This window comes from Coregonus clupeaformis, chromosome 2 (assembly GCF_020615455.1).
Source record: "Coregonus clupeaformis isolate EN_2021a chromosome 2, ASM2061545v1, whole genome shotgun sequence".
Taxonomy (NCBI): domain Eukaryota; kingdom Metazoa; phylum Chordata; class Actinopteri; order Salmoniformes; family Salmonidae; genus Coregonus; species Coregonus clupeaformis.
This window is the reverse complement of record NC_059193.1, coordinates 35,408,447-35,426,194: the sequence shown is the minus strand read 5'-3', so window position 1 is coordinate 35,426,194 and position 17,748 is coordinate 35,408,447. Positions and strand designations below refer to the sequence as shown.

At 41.0% G+C, this 17,748-nt stretch overlaps 1 protein-coding gene across 1 annotated transcript in view; it reads left to right on the top strand.

The window, feature by feature from the left end:
* Positions 1 to 17,246, top strand: part of LOC121535902 (glutaredoxin domain-containing cysteine-rich protein 1-like) — a 38,651-nt gene extending 21,405 nt beyond the window's left edge. Inside the window, exons 3-5 of the mRNA XM_041843124.1 lie at positions 14,230 to 14,469; positions 15,444 to 15,509; positions 16,853 to 17,246. Coding sequence (XP_041699058.1) covers positions 14,230 to 14,469; positions 15,444 to 15,509; positions 16,853 to 17,032 — 486 coding nt within the window. The 3' untranslated portion in view covers positions 17,033 to 17,246. The remainder of the gene's footprint in view (positions 1 to 14,229; positions 14,470 to 15,443; positions 15,510 to 16,852) is intronic.
* Positions 17,247 to 17,748: the final 502 nt, after the last annotated feature.

The following is a 17,748-nucleotide window of genomic DNA, read 5'->3' as shown; positions in this document are numbered from 1 at the left end:
ACATAGGTTTTGGAACTTCTAACCCTGGCAATTTGACTATTAAACTCATGGGTACACTAGCAGTGGCTGCCAGTCTTGACTTGAATGGTAACTGCCATCTATGGATAATATGTCTATGGTTGGTTGCTGTTTTCATTTTGCCTTTCGCAAATTTCCAAATACAATCTTTTGAAAAACGTACAGTTTGGAAAGCAAATGCTGTCCTTACTAAATGTGTAATGTGATTGGTATTTTAACGTGACCATTATTTTACACAAAAAAACATTCGATTAATAAAATATTTGATCAGTCGTCTTCCTCAATTGAAGGGGATGATGACACAATCTTTGCGAGAGGGAGGGTATTTGATTTCATTAGTCCTCAACTCGGGGTTCAGACATTTCATTCAGGAAAAATGAAGTTAGATCTGAGTAAGCCTGTCCCGGAGCAGGTTAGTTCTAAAGGATTTGTTGCCATAGAAACCTCGCTAAAAGATTAGCCATTTTCATGGTACCGGTTATCCCGAGTTTCATGGTACTGGTTATCCCAAAGTTACCTCTCTAACTCCTCAAATCTGATTCGTAGTATAGGGCTCAGGACGAAGCCCTCTCAATTGCTGTCTCCTCTGTCCCACCGCTACAGAATTGTGCTCCCTGTTCAGCCCAACAAGCTGATCGCTGTGTCTGTGAATGCATCCATCCACACACACAGAGACAGAGGAGACATAACACTAACAATATCTACAAAATGAATAAAGCAATCAGTAATTAGGAATTGTTTTCCTTTACTGTGTTGTGTGGCTGGTGTTACGAGACTATATCTTTTAAATATTTAAATAATAAAACATTTGAAAACTATTTCCTAGTTAACCTTACTTTCAGTTTTTCCGAACTAATTTCACTCGCACATAAGCATTACGGCCGGGACGATACCAATATCGCGATACTCGCTAGTGTCTTGACAAAGAAACAAAACACGGAGCGGATTTAACTTCTTTAAGAAAACAGCCTTGATGTTGGAAGCAAACATCATGTCATCCAGAGTCACATGTATTTATTTACCAAGCTAAAATATTGCGATACTGGTATCGTCCCGGCCCTAATAAGCATAGAGAGAGGCTTGTGCTGCTTGTGCTGGCACAAGATCAGATCAAATAAACCGCTGCAGTTGTTGCCCACTCCTAAAAGAGAGGTTTCATTAGACTCTATTGAACAACAAAGCAAACTAGTCCAGTATATTACCCTCTAGCAGTCTCTAATAATGGTCACATTGTTGGACCATACACTACTGTTATACAGTCTGCTACATTAGCTTGTAACACTGTTCAAATTAAACACACTGACAATAACAAAGAGGCTGAAGTCTACATCATCCCATACACTCCATTAGGCCCCATTAACTTCCATTAGCCTGCTTCTGTGTGTCAGGGCGACGTGTATGCGGTGAGCGAAGTCAAGCGCAGGACACCGAGCTACTGGCAGACAAACTTTACTAGCACAGTAATCAAAATACAAACAAAACCTCCAAACAGGGAGGACACAAAATACGCATACACCCGAACACTGCCGACCTCACGGAAAACAATCACACACAATAACCAATGAGAGACAGTGGGTTAGAAAGGGAATACAATATAACATAATGGGAAACAGGTGAAAACAATCAGGACAAACTAGACAAACACCGAACCAGAGATCGGTGGCAGCTAGTACTCCGGGGACGACGAACGCCGAAGCCTTCCCGAGCAAGGAGGAGGGGCAGCCTCGGCTGATTCCGTGACACTGTGTGTATTTGTGTGTGTGTGTGTGTGTGTGTGTGTGTGTGTGTTGCACCTGGAACTGAGGCCAGTCAGTGGGCATGCCTGGTCTGTGGATATTCTTCCACATTTTGTCCTGCTCAGTAACTACATTTCCATCCACAGTTTTTATGCGGGTAAAGTATTTGTATTTATTAGGGATCCCCATTAGCTGCTTCCTGGGGTACAAACACATTAAGGCACTTACATTACACATAAAACAAAATATAAAACAGTACATCATATATCATTACTACACCACTACATATCTACAATACAAAATGTATAATACCACCATACAACAATATTACAATGTACGCGTGTGTAGAGTGGATGTGCTAGCTTATGTGTGTGTCTCTTCACAGTCCGTAAGGTGTGTTTTTATCAGTTTTAAATCTGATTATACTGCTTGCATCAGTTACCTGATGTAGAATACAGTTCCATGTAGTCATGGCTCTATGTAGTACTGTGCGCCTCCCATAGTCTGTTCTGACTTGGGGATTGTGAAGAGACCTCTGGTACCATGTCTTATGAGGTATGCATGGGTGTCTGAGCTGTGTGCTAGTAGTTTAAACAGACAGCTCGGTGCATTCAGCTTGTCAACAAGTATTGATGAAGTCAATCTCTCCTCCACTTTGAGCCAGGAGAGATTGACATGCATATCATTCATGTTAGCTCTCTGTGTACATTTAAGGGCCAGGCGTGCTTCCCTGTTCTGAGCCAATTGTAACTTTCCTAAGTCCCTCTTTGTGGCACCTGAACAAACGACGGAACAGTTGTCCAGGTGCGACAAAAGGGCCTGTAGAACCTGCCTTTTTTATAGTTTTGTTAAAAAGGCAGAGCAGCGCTTTATTATGGACAGACTTCTCCCCATCTTAGCTACAGTTGTATCAACATGTTTTGACCATGACAGTTTACAATACAGGGTTACTCCAAGCAATTTAGTCACATCAACTTGCTCAATTTCCACATTATATATTTCAATATTTAGTTGAGATTTAGGGTTTAGTGCATGATTTGTCCCAAATACAATGCTTTTAGTTTTTGAAATATTTAGGACTAACTTATTCCTTGCCACCCATTCTGAAACTAACTGCAGCTCTTTGTTAAGTGTTGCAGTCATTTCAGTCGTTGTAGTAGCTGACGTGTATAGTGTTGAGTCATCTGCATACATAGACACACTGGCTTTACTTTAAGCCAGAGGCATGTCGTTAGTAAAGATTGAAACAGCTGCCCTGGGGATTTCCTTATGTTGGAGAGGCTTCCATTAAAGAACTCCCTCTCTGTTCTGTTAGACAGGTAACTCGTTCTCCACAATAAAGCCATAACACATGCGTTTTTCCAGCAGCAGACTATGATCAATAATGTCAAAAGCCGCACTGAAGTCTAACAAAACAGCCGCCGCAATATTTTTATCATCATCAGTCATTTGTGTAAGTGCTGTGCTTGTTGAATGTCCTTCCCTATAAGTGTGCTGAAAGTCTGTTGTCAATTTCTTTACTGTAAAATAGCATTGTATCTGGTCAAACACCATTTTTTCCAAACGTTTACTAACGATTGATAACAGGCTGATTGGTTGGCTATTTGAGCCAGTAAAGGGGGCTTTATTATTCTTAGGTAGCGGAATGAGTTTTGCTTCCCTCCAGGCCTGGGGCAACACACTTTCTAGTAGGCTTAAATTGAAGATATGGCAAATAGGAGTGGCAATATCGTCTGCTATTTTCCATCCAAGTTGTCAGACCCTGGTGGCTTGTCATTGTTGAAAGACAACAACAATTTTTTCACCTCTTCCACACTCACTTTGCGGAAATCAAAATTACAATGCTTGTCTTTCATAATTTGGTCAGTCATACTTGGATGTGTAGTGTCAGCGTTTGTTGCTGGCATATCATGCCTAAGTTTGCTAATATATCAATGGATTTTGTGATGAATGAGCATTCTAATTCAATTAATGATTTAAGGTGCTCCAAAGCTGTTTACTGTCATTCTTTATATCATTTATCTTTGTTTCATAGTATAATTTATTCTTCTTTTTATTCAGTTTAGTCACATGATTTCTCAATTTGCAGCACATTTGCCAGTTGGTTGTGCAGCCAGACTTATTTGCCATTCCTTTTGCCTCATCCCTCTCAACCATACAACTAGTCAATTCCTCATTAATCCAAGGGGATTTAAATGTTTTTACAGCCATTTTCTTAATGGGTGCATGCTTATTAGTAACTGGAATAAGCAAATTCATCATCAACATAAGAATCACTACAAAACGTATTTTATGACCTCTTATACCATATACAGTGGGGGAAAAAAAGTATTTTGTCAGCCACCAATTGTGCAAGTTCTCCCACTTAAAAAGATGAGAGAGTCCTGTAATTTTCATCATAGGTACACATCAACTATGACAGACAAAATGAGGAAAAAAAATCCAGAAAATCACATTGTAGGATTTTTAATGAATTTATTTGCAAATTATGGTGGAAAATAAGTATTTGGTCAATAACAAAAGTTTCTCAATACTTTGTTATATACCCTTTGTTGGCAATGACACAGGTCAAACGTTTTCTGTAAGTCTTCACAAGGTTTTCACACACTGTTGCTGGTATTTTGGCCCATTCCTCCATGCAGATCTCCTCTAGAGCAGTGATGTTTTGAGGCTGTCGCTGGGCAACACGGACGTTCAATTCCCTCCAAAGATTTTCTATGGGGTTGAGATCTGGAGACTGGCTAGGCCACTCCAGGACCTTGAAATGCTTCTTACGAAGCCACTCCTTCGTTGCCCGGGCGGTGTGTTTGGGATCATTGTCATGCTGAAAGACCCAGCCACGTTTCATCTTCAATGCCCTTGCTGATGGAAGGAGGTTTTCACTCAAAATGTCACGATACATGGCCCCATTCATTCTTTCCTTTACACGGATCAGTCGTCCTGGTCCCTTTGCAGAAAAACAGCCCCAAAGCATGATGTTTCCACCCCCATGCTTCACAGTAGGTATGGTGTTCTTTGGATGCAAATCAGCATTCTTTGTCCTCCAAACACGACGAGTTGAGTTTTTACCAAAAAGTTCTATTTTGGTTTCATCTGACCATATGACATTCTCCTAATCCTCTTCTGGATCATCCAAATGCACTCTAGCAAACTTCAGACGGGCCTGGACATGTACTGGCTTAAGCAGGGGGACACGTCTGGCACTGCAGGATTTGAGCCCCTGGCGGCGTAGTGTTTTACTGATGGTAGGCTTTGTTACTTTGGTCCCAGCTCTCTGCAGGTCATTCACTAGGTCCCCCCGTGTGGTTCTGGGATTTTTGCTCACCGTTCTTGTGATCATTTTGACCCCACGGGGTGAGATCTTGCGTGGAGCCCCAGATCGAGGGAGATTATCAGTGGTCTTGTATGTCTTCCATTTCCTAATAATTGCTCCCACAGTTGATTTCTTCAAACCAAGCTGCTTACCTATTGCAGATTCAGTCTTCCCAGCCTGGTGCAGGTCTACAATTTTGTTTCTGGTGTCCTTTGACAGCTCTTTGGTCTTGGCCATAGTGGAGTTTGGAGTGTGACTGTTTGAGGTTGTGGACAGGTGTCTTTTATACTGATAACAAGTTCAAACAGGTGCCATTAATACAGGTAACGAGTGGAGGACTGAGAAGCCTCTTAAAGAAGAAGTTACAGGTCTGTGAGAGCCAAAAATCTTGCTTGTTTGTAGGTGACCAAATACTTATTTTCCACCATAATTTGCAAATAAATTCATTAAAAATCCTACAATGTGATTTTCTGGATTTTTTTCCCTCAATTTGTCTGTCATAGTTGACGTGTACCTATGATGAAAATTACAGGCCTCTCTCATCTTTTTAAGTGGGAGAACTTGCACAATTGGTGGCTGACTAAATACTTTTTTCCCCCACTGTATTAGGCCCAGCCTTTAGAACTTTGGTTTTCCTAGATATGGCTACTATATTGTGATCACTACATCCGATGGATTTGGATACTGCTTTAAAGCACATTTCTGCAGCATTAGTAAAGATGTGATCAATACATGTTGATGATTGCATTCCTGTGCTGTTTGTAGCTACCCTTTGTTAGTTCGACTGTAAGGGTTGGTGTGAGGTGTGACCCAGGTGCGGTGCATGATAGACAGTAGGCAGTAGGCAGAGATGGTGAAACAAGGATTTTACTGGTGGTCCCAAAACCAGGATACAAAATAACGGACTTGGTTAAATTGGTCTCAAAAAACAGGCTGACAGCAAACATACAAAATACTAACTACGACTGAAAACAACAATGAAACAGGGAGAACACTTCTCAAGTACCTGTACATAAGTCTCGCGATCAGACACTGAGTAGTACCTTTTGGCATCAAGAAACTAGCAGAGAAAACAGAGCAAGGGAACACAGGGAAGTGAGGGCATAAATACACAGGTGAACAGGTAGACACAGGTGACACCAATAGGATAATGATTAGTCCAGACTGTGAGTAAGGATGTGCCTAAGGTTGTCGGAGGATGACACCTAGTGGGTCGCCCCGGAACTGCGACCCCCTCCTGTAACATTCGACATAGTGGGATCTTTTTGTGTCAGTAAAATTAACTATGCGAGAAATGGCGGTGGAAACGCCTTTATGCACAAATATTTATATAATAACCATCATATCGAAGTAAACTTGGAGTCACGCGATGATATGGGAAACCATGCAGTTTATTAGGCTACAGATGAAATAACATGATGAACTTCACAGGGTGATGAAAATGTACTGTGATCTTGATGCTCATTTCCAATAAATATCGAGGGTTTGATTCTGGTGACATAATGATCAATGTTTGAATGCCATTTCACAAATAAAAATATCCATAATAATCTCATAATCTAGACTAGCCTATCCGCACTGTATCTGCGAGCTGTTGGCTAGAGCGCACGTGCCAAGACCTGAGTAGGCACATTTGCTATTTTTGTGACAAAACTATTGGTAGATTAAATGACTAAAATGTAAAATGTAAATGTAGAGTTCAAAATGCGATAGAAACACATTGAACTTTAGATTTTTATTCAGTACATGAAAACTTAAGCAAAAAAGTACATTTTTTGTGCACTATGCCATCACGCACTGATTTTTATCTGCAACAAGTCCATTTGGTGGAAGCACACCACTGGTGGGAAAATTAGCATATTTTCTTTATGCAGATATGTGAATATTTGAGTGAAAATCTGTCGCCAATTGGATGGAAACCTGGCTATTGATGGCTATGATAGTGTTGTAGAGCTCATTATACAGAGCCTTCACACTTTTAGAGAGAAAGAAATATGGAAAAAATGGGGAGAGAGAACGATAGAAAGGGGAGAGAGAGGGGAAATGAGAGATCAAGGTATGACAGAAATGATCAGTGAGAGTTGAGATAAAGAAAGACCACCCACATCCACACACACCCTCCTAGTAACAGTCTGACTTCAGGTGTAGCCTACCTCTCCCCTGGACTTCCTGGCGGGTCGCCCCCAGGTGGTGAGGGTAGGCAAAAACACATCCGCCAGGGGTGCGTGCTTAGTCCCCTCCTGTATTTGTATTCATTATGAATCTGCATTAGCTGCTGCCAAGGTAGCAACTACTCTTCCTGGGGCCAGCAAAATTAAGCCAGTTATATACAATTTTAAAAGCATGACAATACATTTCACTACATATTTCACAGCACATTAAGTGTGTGCCCTCAGGCCACTACTCTACTACAACATAAAATCCATGTGTACGTGTGTATAGTGCGTATGTTATCATGTGTGTGAGAATGCGTGTGTCAGTGTGTGTGTCTCTTCACAGTCCCCACTCTTCCATAAGGTGTAATTATTGATCCACAATATAGCAGGGGATGTGAAGCCATAACACAGATTTTTCCAGCAGCAGATTATGATCGATAATGTCAAAAGCTGCACTGAAGTCTAACAAAACAGCTCCCACAATATTTTTTTATCAATTTCTCTCAGCCGATCATCAGTCATTTGTGTAAGTACATAGCCATTTGTGTAAGCACATAGATAAAGACAGGTTTCCAGTAGAACATCATGTTATTACAATAATGAGAAAAGGGTAAATGTACAACAACAAAATATTCTGTACTTACTTTGATTGGGGTTGTACTGTGTTGGCGGATTTCAAGTGGATATCCTTGATCTATATATATATATATTTTTTTTTTACGTAATATCAGGTATGGTATGACTGCCAGAAACAATTAACGCTTTGTAAATGATAGATGTTTAATCATAGGACTCAGATGGTTTCAAATACTAACGTTAATTAGCTAGCTAGCTAGTTATTCTACTCATTAAAGCCTATTGAAATAGTAAGTCAACTCGGCTGTTTACAGCTAGCGTTAGACAACTAGCTAGGAATCGTAGCTAGGTAAGACCTGAATGTCTCTCTAATTGATAACGTTAACTAGCTAGCTAAGTTAAAGCAATGCATAGCAAGATTTAGTATTTCTGGCATAGGCATAAATAACTAGCTAAATAACTGGCTAGGACCTAAACATGTTCGCTGACAGGATAAACTATTAACGTTATTAGATCAACTATTAACGTTATCTAACAGGATAGCTTCTTCGCTCCAGGAGCTAGCTAACTATCAATGTTCAAACATTACTTAACCTAGCTAGCTTTCGAGCTAATTTAGCTAGCTTTCGTTAGCTAGCTAGGTGGCTAGCTAGTACCTATGTTCAACGTCTAATGTTGTCAGACACAAACAGAACGATGCATAGAATGATCTGCAGAAAAAGGCATACAAGGAAACTTTTAACCAAGGTCAAGTTAGCTAGCTAACGTTAACAAAGTCATTGCCCAGCGACAGTGTCATGGTCAAAACATGTTGATACAACTGCTAGCTAAGATGGGGAGAAGTCTGTCCATAATAAAGTGCTGCTCTGCCTTTTTAACAAACTTTTACCTCAACTAATTCTTGCCTTAGCATAATAGCTAGTTAGCTATTTCTGTATTGACATTCAACATTGGTACAATAATCTTATCTCTTATGACAATGTCTCTATGCAAAAGTTATCCTTTTCATCTTCTTCTATGGTATTATGGCGGTCCGCAATTAAACGTTAGAGGTGCATGCTAACAGTTCCATCTGAATGAGCAGTGCGCCTTCATAAGAATATCATAATTTTTATGTTCATGTTGCTGTCCAAATCATCTCTTGTATTTTAACAACAAGCACATTATTTCCCCTTGCTTCCAGCCTAGCAATTTGGTTTGATACAGTGGGGGTTGTACAGTGGGGTTAATATACGCCTAGCTGTCTGAATGTCCGACCTCAGAAACAATGTTTCACTTTTGAATTTTGAACGGTGCTCAGAAGAAAAGAGGCAACTTTTTCTGAGCCAGGGAAATCACGCATTGACGTCATTATCATTCGGAAAGTATTCAGACCCCTTGACTTTTTCCACATTTTGTTACGTTACAGCCTTATTCTAAAATAGATTAAATAAATAAAAATCCTCATCAATCTACACACCATACCCCATAATGACAAAGCAAAAACAGGTTTTTCAATATTTTTGAACATTTAGTATAAAAAAAACAGAAATGCCTTATTTACAGTGCCTTGCAAAAGTATTCATCCCCCTTGGCGTTTTTCCTATTTTGTTGCATTTCAACCTGTAATTTAAATTGATTGTTATTTGGATTTCATGTAATGGACATACACAAAATAGTCCAAATTGGTGAAGTGAAATGAAAAAAAATACCTTGTCTCAAAAATTCTAAAAAATAAATAACGGAAAAGTGGTGCGTGCATATGTATTCACCCCCATTATTATGAAGCCCCTAACTAAGATCTTGTGCAACCAATTACCTTTAGAAGTCACATAATTAGTTAAATAAAGTCCACCTGTGTGCAATCTAAGTGTCACATGATCTGTCACATGATCTCAGTATATATACACCTGTTCTGAAAGGCCCCAGAGTCTGCAGCACCACTAAGCAAGGGGCACCACCAAGCAAGCGGCACCATGAAGACCAAGGAGCTCTCCAAATAGGTCAGGGACAAAGTTGTGGAGAAGTACAGATCAGGTTTGGGTTATAAAAAAATATATGAAACTTTGAACATCCCACAGAGCACCATTAAATCCATTACTAAAAAATTGAAAGAATATGGCACTACATCAAACCTGCCAAGAGAGGGCCGCCAACCAAAACTCACAGACCGGGCAAGGAGGACATTAATCAGAGAGGCAACAAAGAGACCAAAGATAACCCTGAAGGAGCTTTACGGAAGAGTGGCCATTGCTTAAAGAAAAAAATAAGCAAACACGTTTGGTGTTCGCCAAAAGGCATGTGGGAGACTCCCCAAACATATGGAAGAAGGTACTCTGGTCAGATGAGACTCAAATTGAGCTTTTTGGCCATCAAGGAAAATGCTATGTCTGGTGCAAACCCAACACCTCTCATCACCCCGAGAACACCATCCCCACAGTGGCGCATGGTAGTGGCAGCATCATGCTGTGGTGATGTTTTTCATTGGCAGGGACTGGGAAACTGGTCAGAATTGAAGGAATGATGGATGGCGCTAAATACAGGGAAATTCTTGAGGGAAACCTGTTTCATTCTTCCAGAGATTTGAGACTGGAACGGAGGTTCACCTTCCAGCAGGACAATGACCATACTGCTAAAGCAACACTCGAGTGGTTTAAGGGGAAACATTTAAATGTCTTGGAATGGCCTTGTCAAAGCCCAGACCTCAATCCAATTGAGAATCTGTGGTATGACTTAAAGATTGCTGTACACCCATCCAACTTGAAGGAGCTAGATCAGTTTTGCCTTGAATAATGGGCAAAAATCCCAGTGGCTAGATATGCCAAGCTTATAGAGACATACCCCATGAGACTTGCAGCTGTAATTGCTGCAAAAGGTGGCTCTACAAAGTATTGACTTTGGGGAGGGTGAATAGTTATGCACGCTCAAGTTTTCTGTTTCTTTGTCATATTTCTTGTTTGTTTCACAATAAAAAATATTTAGCATCTTCAAAGTGGTAGGCATGTTGTGTAAATCAAATGATACAAACCCCCCAAAAATCCATTTTAATTCCAGGTTGTAAGGCAACAAAATAGGAAAAATGCCAAGGGGAGTGAATACTTTCGTAAGACACTTTGCTATGAGACTCGAAATTGAGCTCAGGTGCATCCTGTTTCCATTGATCATTCTTGAGATGTTTTTACAGCTTGATGGAGTCCACCTGTGGTAAATTCAACCGATCGGACATGATTTGAAAAGGCACACCCCTGTCTATATAAGGTCCCACAGTTGACAGTGCATTTCAGAGCAAAAACCAAGCCATGAGGTCGAAGGAATTGTCTGTAGAGATCAGAGACAGGATTGTGTCGAGGCACAGATCTGGGGAAGGGTACCAAAAAATGTATGCAGCATTGAAGGTCCCCAAGAACACAGTGGCCTCCATCACTCTTGGTTTAATCAGACCAGAGAATCTTGTTTCTCATGGTCTGAGAGTCCTTTAGGTACCTTTTGGCAAACTCCAAGCGGGCTGTCATGTGCCTTTTACTGAGGAGAGGCTTCCGTCTGGCCACTCTACCATAAAGACCTGCAGAGATGGTTGTCCTTCTGGAAGGTTCTCCCATCTCCACAAAGGAGCTCTGTCAGAGTGACCATCAGGTTCTTGGTTACCTCCCTGACCAAGGCCATTCTACCCCGATTGCTCAGTATGGCCGGACGGCCAGCTTTAGAAAGAGTCTGGGTGATTCCAAACTTCTTCCATTTAAGAATAATGGAGGCCACTGTGTTCTTGGGGACCTTCAATGCTGCAGACATTTTTTGGTACCCTTCCCCAGATCTGTTCCTCAACATCCTGTCTCGGAGCTCTACGGACAATTCCTTCGACCTCATGGCTTGGTTTTTGCTCTGACATGCACTGTCAACTGTGGGACCTTATATAGAGAGGTGTGTGCCTATACACATCATGTCCAATCAATTTAAAATACCACAGGTGGACTCCAATCAAGTTGTAGAAACAGCTTAAGGATGATCAATGGGAACAGGATGCACCTGAGCTCAATTTCGAGTCTGATTACTTAAGGTTTTCTGTTTTTGATTTTTAATGAATTTGCAAAAATGTATAAAAACCTATTTTCGCTTTGTCATTATGGGGTAATGTGTGTATATTGATGAGGAAAAACATTTATTTAAACAATTTAGAATAAGGCTGTAACGTAACAAAATGTGGAAAAAGGGAAGGGGTCTGAATACTTTTCGAGTGCACTGTAGTACGTTCTATGGATGGTCTTAAACTGCAGTAATTTATCTCTGAGATTATATGAACATGACTGGGCATTCTACCATATCTGTATCCATTCATCATCATCAATTGTGTCTCCCAGGTCTTCCTCACATTTTTTGTATAATCTGTAAAAGCCTCTATCAACCCTTGATACAGTTTGGAAATCAACTTTAGAGGTTTGTCAGACTGCCTTAAAATAGTTTCAATCTGTGAAGGTTATTGCTTGTCCAATGTTTGCAGCACAGAGAGGATAAAGTGTTGTATCAGGAAAAGTTCACATCTGCGCTGTCACAGACTGGCTGTCTGACCCTGATGAGACCCCTGTCACCATCTGATCCTGCTCACATCATTTTACATTTTAGTCATTTAGCAGATGCTCTTATCCAGAGCGACTTACAGTTAGTGAGTGCATATATTTTTTCATACTGGCCCCCGTGGGAAACGAACCCACAACCCTGGCGTTGCAAGCGCCATGCTCTACCAACTGAGCTACATGGGGCCTGTTCTTCATGACAAAGAATTGCCTTGGTGTACATTTATACATTATATTATCCATGGATAGAATCAATGGTTCAATCCTTGAAATGACCATTATTCCCAGATCCCAGACTGTAGCCTACCCATCAACTCAAGATAGAACTTTGTATCCAGTTACTGATTGTTATAATATACAGCAAAATTCACCTGAGCACCGTAGACTGGTCTTCCCTGGCTGTCTGACCCTGCAGGGACACCTGTCACCATCTGATCCTGCTAAGACATGATGAGCATAGCGTTGTGTACTGACTCTGCACCATGACAGTGAATCCTGTAGAGCTGTTTATACCGTGTCAGTGTGAAAAGTATGGAATTAGCTAGGGAAACTGACAGATCAATAACGTTACATTGCAATACTGACTAATAAAAACTCACACTGCGCTGAAAAAATGTCAATCGTTTAGCAGCTGGTTTCATCGTTTGATTCAGGTCTAGTGTGGTTGAGGCAAAACATAATAGCTGAAGTTAGTGATCAAGCTAGCTAGCTAACGCTAGCCAACTTTTGGCTAGCTCTAGCTAATGGTACAATGGTACATCATCATCATAGCAAAGGGTCTGAATACTTATGTAAATAAGGTATTTCTGTTTTTGTATTTTTAATACATTTGCAAAGAAATCTGAACCTGTTTTCGCTTTGTCATTGTGGGGTATTGGGTGTAGATTGATGAGGTAAAAAAAATATTTAATCAATTTTAGAATAAGGCTGTAACGTAACAAAATGTGGAAAAAGTCAAGGGGTCTGAATACTTTCCAAATGCACTGTATGATAAACAGAGTAGCAGCAGCGTATATGATGATCGTATGCGAGTGTGTGTTTGTGTGTGTAGAGTCAGCATAAATGTGTGTGCGTGTTATGTGTGTGTGAGCAAATTAAGTGTGTGTGTGTGTTTTGGAGTGTGTAGAATGTGCATAGAATGTGCAAAAAATAGAAGGGTCAATGCAGATAGTCCGTGTAGCCATTTTGTTAGCTATTTAGCAGTCTTATGACTTGTGGATAGAAGCTGTTCAGGAGCCTGCTAGTGTCAGACTTGATGCTCCGGTACCGCTTGCCGTGCAGAAGCAGAGAGAATAGTCTATGGCTTGGGTGGCTGGAGTCTTTAACAATTTTCCGGGCCTTCTTTTCACACCACCTGAGCTCTGCCCAAGTGATGCACTGGGTTGTCCGCACCACCCTCTGTAGCACCACGCGATCGAGGGCGGTGCAGTTGCCATACCAAGCAGTGATGCAGCCAGTAAAGATGCTCTCAATGATGCAGCTGTAGAACTGTTTGAGGATTTGAGGGCCCCATGGCAAATCTTTTAAAAGCTTGATGTAGTCATTGCGTGCTAGGAATATTGGACCAAATACTACACTTTTTACTAAATGTAATACACTATAAGTGAATTTGTCCAAATACTTATGACACCTTCAAATTGGGAGATAAATAAAGTGCATTTATTTCTAACTGGTAAAACAGATATGTATGAAAATGTGAAAAAAAGGGTGAGATTGTCTACTGTCGCCTCACAAAACATTTGATGTCAAATCCAAAATGCTGGAGTATAGCGCCAAATTAAATGTTTTATCTTCACTGTTCAAATAAATACTGTTTGTAGGGGAGAGTATATAGTTGATCACATACAGTATCTAATTTCCTTTTTTTGTGTTTTCCTTACAAGCCGGAGTTGACACTAGAATTTGGGCGGATCGTGATCTACACCACCAGCTTTCGAGTAGTAAGGACCACGTTTGAACGGTGTGAGTTGGTCCGGAAGATCTTTTCGAACCACAGGGTCAAGTTCCTGGAAAAGAACATAGCCCTGGACTGTGAGTATGGGAAGGACCTGGAAGAACGATGCAAGCGTGTGGGCGAACCTCTCTCTCTACCAGTCGTGTTCATCGATGGACACTATCTCGGGGTCAGTGCTTTCACTTGGTCATACAAGTAATTTTACAATTCCTGGGCCTAAACCATCTCAGACTAGGAGTGCTGATTTAGAATCAGTATGGCCTTTTATATCATAATGAATAAGATTAAATGTACAGAGGGACCAGGGGGTATGAAAAAAAAAAATATGTTTGCACTAACTGTAAGTCGCTCTGGATAAGAGCGTCTGCTAAATGACTAAAATGTAAATGTCAAAATCACTCCTACACTTCGACGCTTTATGAATACTGTTGACATTTGAAATGACTAACATCCTATTGTGTAACATTATATATAGCATGTATTACCATCAAACAAAATATATAATCCATCTCAGTGCTTGACTTGGGCAGGAGGTCACTGCAGCTGAGGAAAGGCATGTCAAATGTTCAACTGATTGAGTTCCTGCATCTCTTATAACGTGTGTAGCCTCCTGTAGGTCAGTTGGTAGAGCATGGCGCTTGCAACGCCAGGGTTGTGGGTTCGATTCCCAAGGGGGGCCAGTATGAAAAAAGTATGAAAAATGTATGCACTCACTAACTGTATGTGGCTCTGGATAAGAGCGTCTGCTAAATGACTCAAATATAAAATGGAAGGAGAGAGAGCAACCTGTTATGTGGTCCTCTGTAGCTCAATTGGTAGAGCATGGCGCTTGTAACGCCAGGGTAGTGGGTTCGATCCCTGGGACCACCCATACGTAAAAATGTATGCACACATGACTGTAAGTTGCTTTGGATAAAAGCGTCTGCTAAATGGCTTATCATTTTATAGAATTATTAGCTCAAAAGTATTGTGGAGCTCCTGCACCGAAATATAAACAGTACCGGCACCCAAACTTTGTACCGGCCCAAGTCAAACACTGATCCATCTTGATCTTATCGAAGTGTTATGAATGTATTAGCTATGAAATTATCAAAGGTCTAGTAATGATATAATGAATCTTACACTATGATAATAACTTTGCAGGGTGCTGAGAAAATATTGGACATGAATGAATCAGGAGAACTTCAGGATCTTCTGGCCAAAATTGAGGTAATTTTTCATCAAGTACCACCAAACGACAGATACAATACATTCAGTAATAACACTTTTAACTGCACAGTTATTAACAAATTCAATGTAATGTTTCAGCTGATGCCTCTGACTCCTCAAATTACAAAAAACCCCAATATGTTTGCAATTTAATATGATTAAAATAAACAAGTGAAACACAGGATATAAACATTTTATTGATCATTCTGATATACCATATTGGCCTACTCATCGACAGTGATATGGCATCAATAATACATCAGTGAACTGACATAAATGATGAACGGGCATCAATAAATGGCCATCAATAATGGAAGGCTTGTTATTGATTCTGCATCCAACAAATATGTTCACACACAGGTGAGGGTCATATAAAAAATGTAGGTTGTGTGAACTGAAGTGTTTCAAACAGAGCCAAGATACTGACAGACATACTACTGTGAAAAGGGCTCTGTTTTTAACGTTTTTGAAAGAGAGCGACTCGTTTGTGACTCATTGACACCGCCCCCGGTTAGAGGGGAATAAAGCAGACCAAGAGTTACCCCCACAGGAACGTTATTTAAACACACTGAGGAAGATGAACATGGGGATGCACATGGGAATGAAAAGTGGGAAAGGTAGTGGAATGGTAGCGGTTCTGTAGAAGGAAATGAAAGGCAATGAATATACTGTACATACGACATCACAAGACCAGTAATAACAGTAATAAAGGACTGTATAAATGACATTATCCCTGAACATGTTTACAGGTTACAAGCTATACAGAGGCAGCATACATAATGCAACAACAACTAACTATTAAGAACAATATATACATGTCACACCATCCCACAAGTCCAGAGATATGAGTGAGTTGTTGATGGGCAGAGACAGAGATGTAGCTCTCTGCCACTGCTTGAGGGAGACTGCAAGTATTGTGTGACCTGTATAGTCAAGAGGCTGGGCAGATGTCCGCCCCCCTAGTAACATCCCTAGCAACCTATCATGGCACAGGTCACACAGGTCAGGGAGAGTTTGAGAGGCAGGTTTATGGTACCCCCTAGACTCTCAGGCTCCAGGTGTGGGGGATGGGGAGTGGAGTGTGCAGCTCAGGGTTGTGAGGTGCTGATAACAGTCACCGGCAGGGAATTCGTAACACCTTTCCTCTCAGGGAAAATAACATGTTGTCAACCTTTCAAAGAAAAGAGCCCAATTAGGCATACAACGATGCACGTAAACCCTTAAAGGTCTTGCATACACTACAGGACTATGTTAATTAGCTTTAAATTCAGCCAGTGGCATGACTGGTTGTTTGTGTGTGCGTGTGTGTGTGTGTGTGTGTGTGTGTGTCTGCTTTCCCCCAGAGGGTACAGCACCCCCACATGTGCCAGACCTGTGGGGGCTTTGCCTTCGTCCCGTGCCCCATGTGCCATGGTAGCAAGTTGTCCGTTTTCCGCAACTGCTTCACGGACTCGTTCAAAGCCCTGAAGTGCACCTGGTGCAACGAGAATGGCCTAAAGCCCTGTTCCAGCTGCAGCCAATGACGACTCCAAGTGCCTGATCGAAATATCCCCCTTCACCAGGCTCTTCACCAGGGCCACACGATGTATGGTGTCCATATTAGGACAGCCAGATATACAAACAAGTCCTGCTGAGACTGAGGCTGTCCTAATATGGACACTGTACGAATTGGACAGCGTCAGAGATAGGACTTGGTTTTTCACACCATGGGAGATTGTCAATAAAGCTGTGTTTTCAAGAAAATATAAGTCTGTAAATGGGTGTTATCTGTGGCGCATGTACGCTTAATCGATCAATTACTCGTTTTAAGTTTGAATTTTCCTTCATTATATGACATTTTCATGGAGCCTTTATGTTGAGGGTTGAAGTCAAGGTTTTATACATCAGCCTGTCCTAAAATGTAAAAAGCTGTTCCCCCCCCCCACCCCATTTAAATGGAAACAATGAGTTGAACAGATAAATCCAGGGTCAGTCTAGGACTCCACCAATATAATCTAGGGTTGGTCATTGAGGTGTAAGACAATGGCTGATATGTAACAGCGTAGTGGTGACTTGATGACCTAAAGTTTGTGAGATAATGAAGCTTAATTAAGCTTTCATCACTAATCCTACATGGCCGACATGGATCAGGGTAAAGGAGCAGAGAGGGAAAGAAAATAATTCGGGGTACACTTTATTGGGCCACTCCACTTAAATAAAATAAGCTCAAAAATAAAAGGAGAATAATATTAGAAGCTCT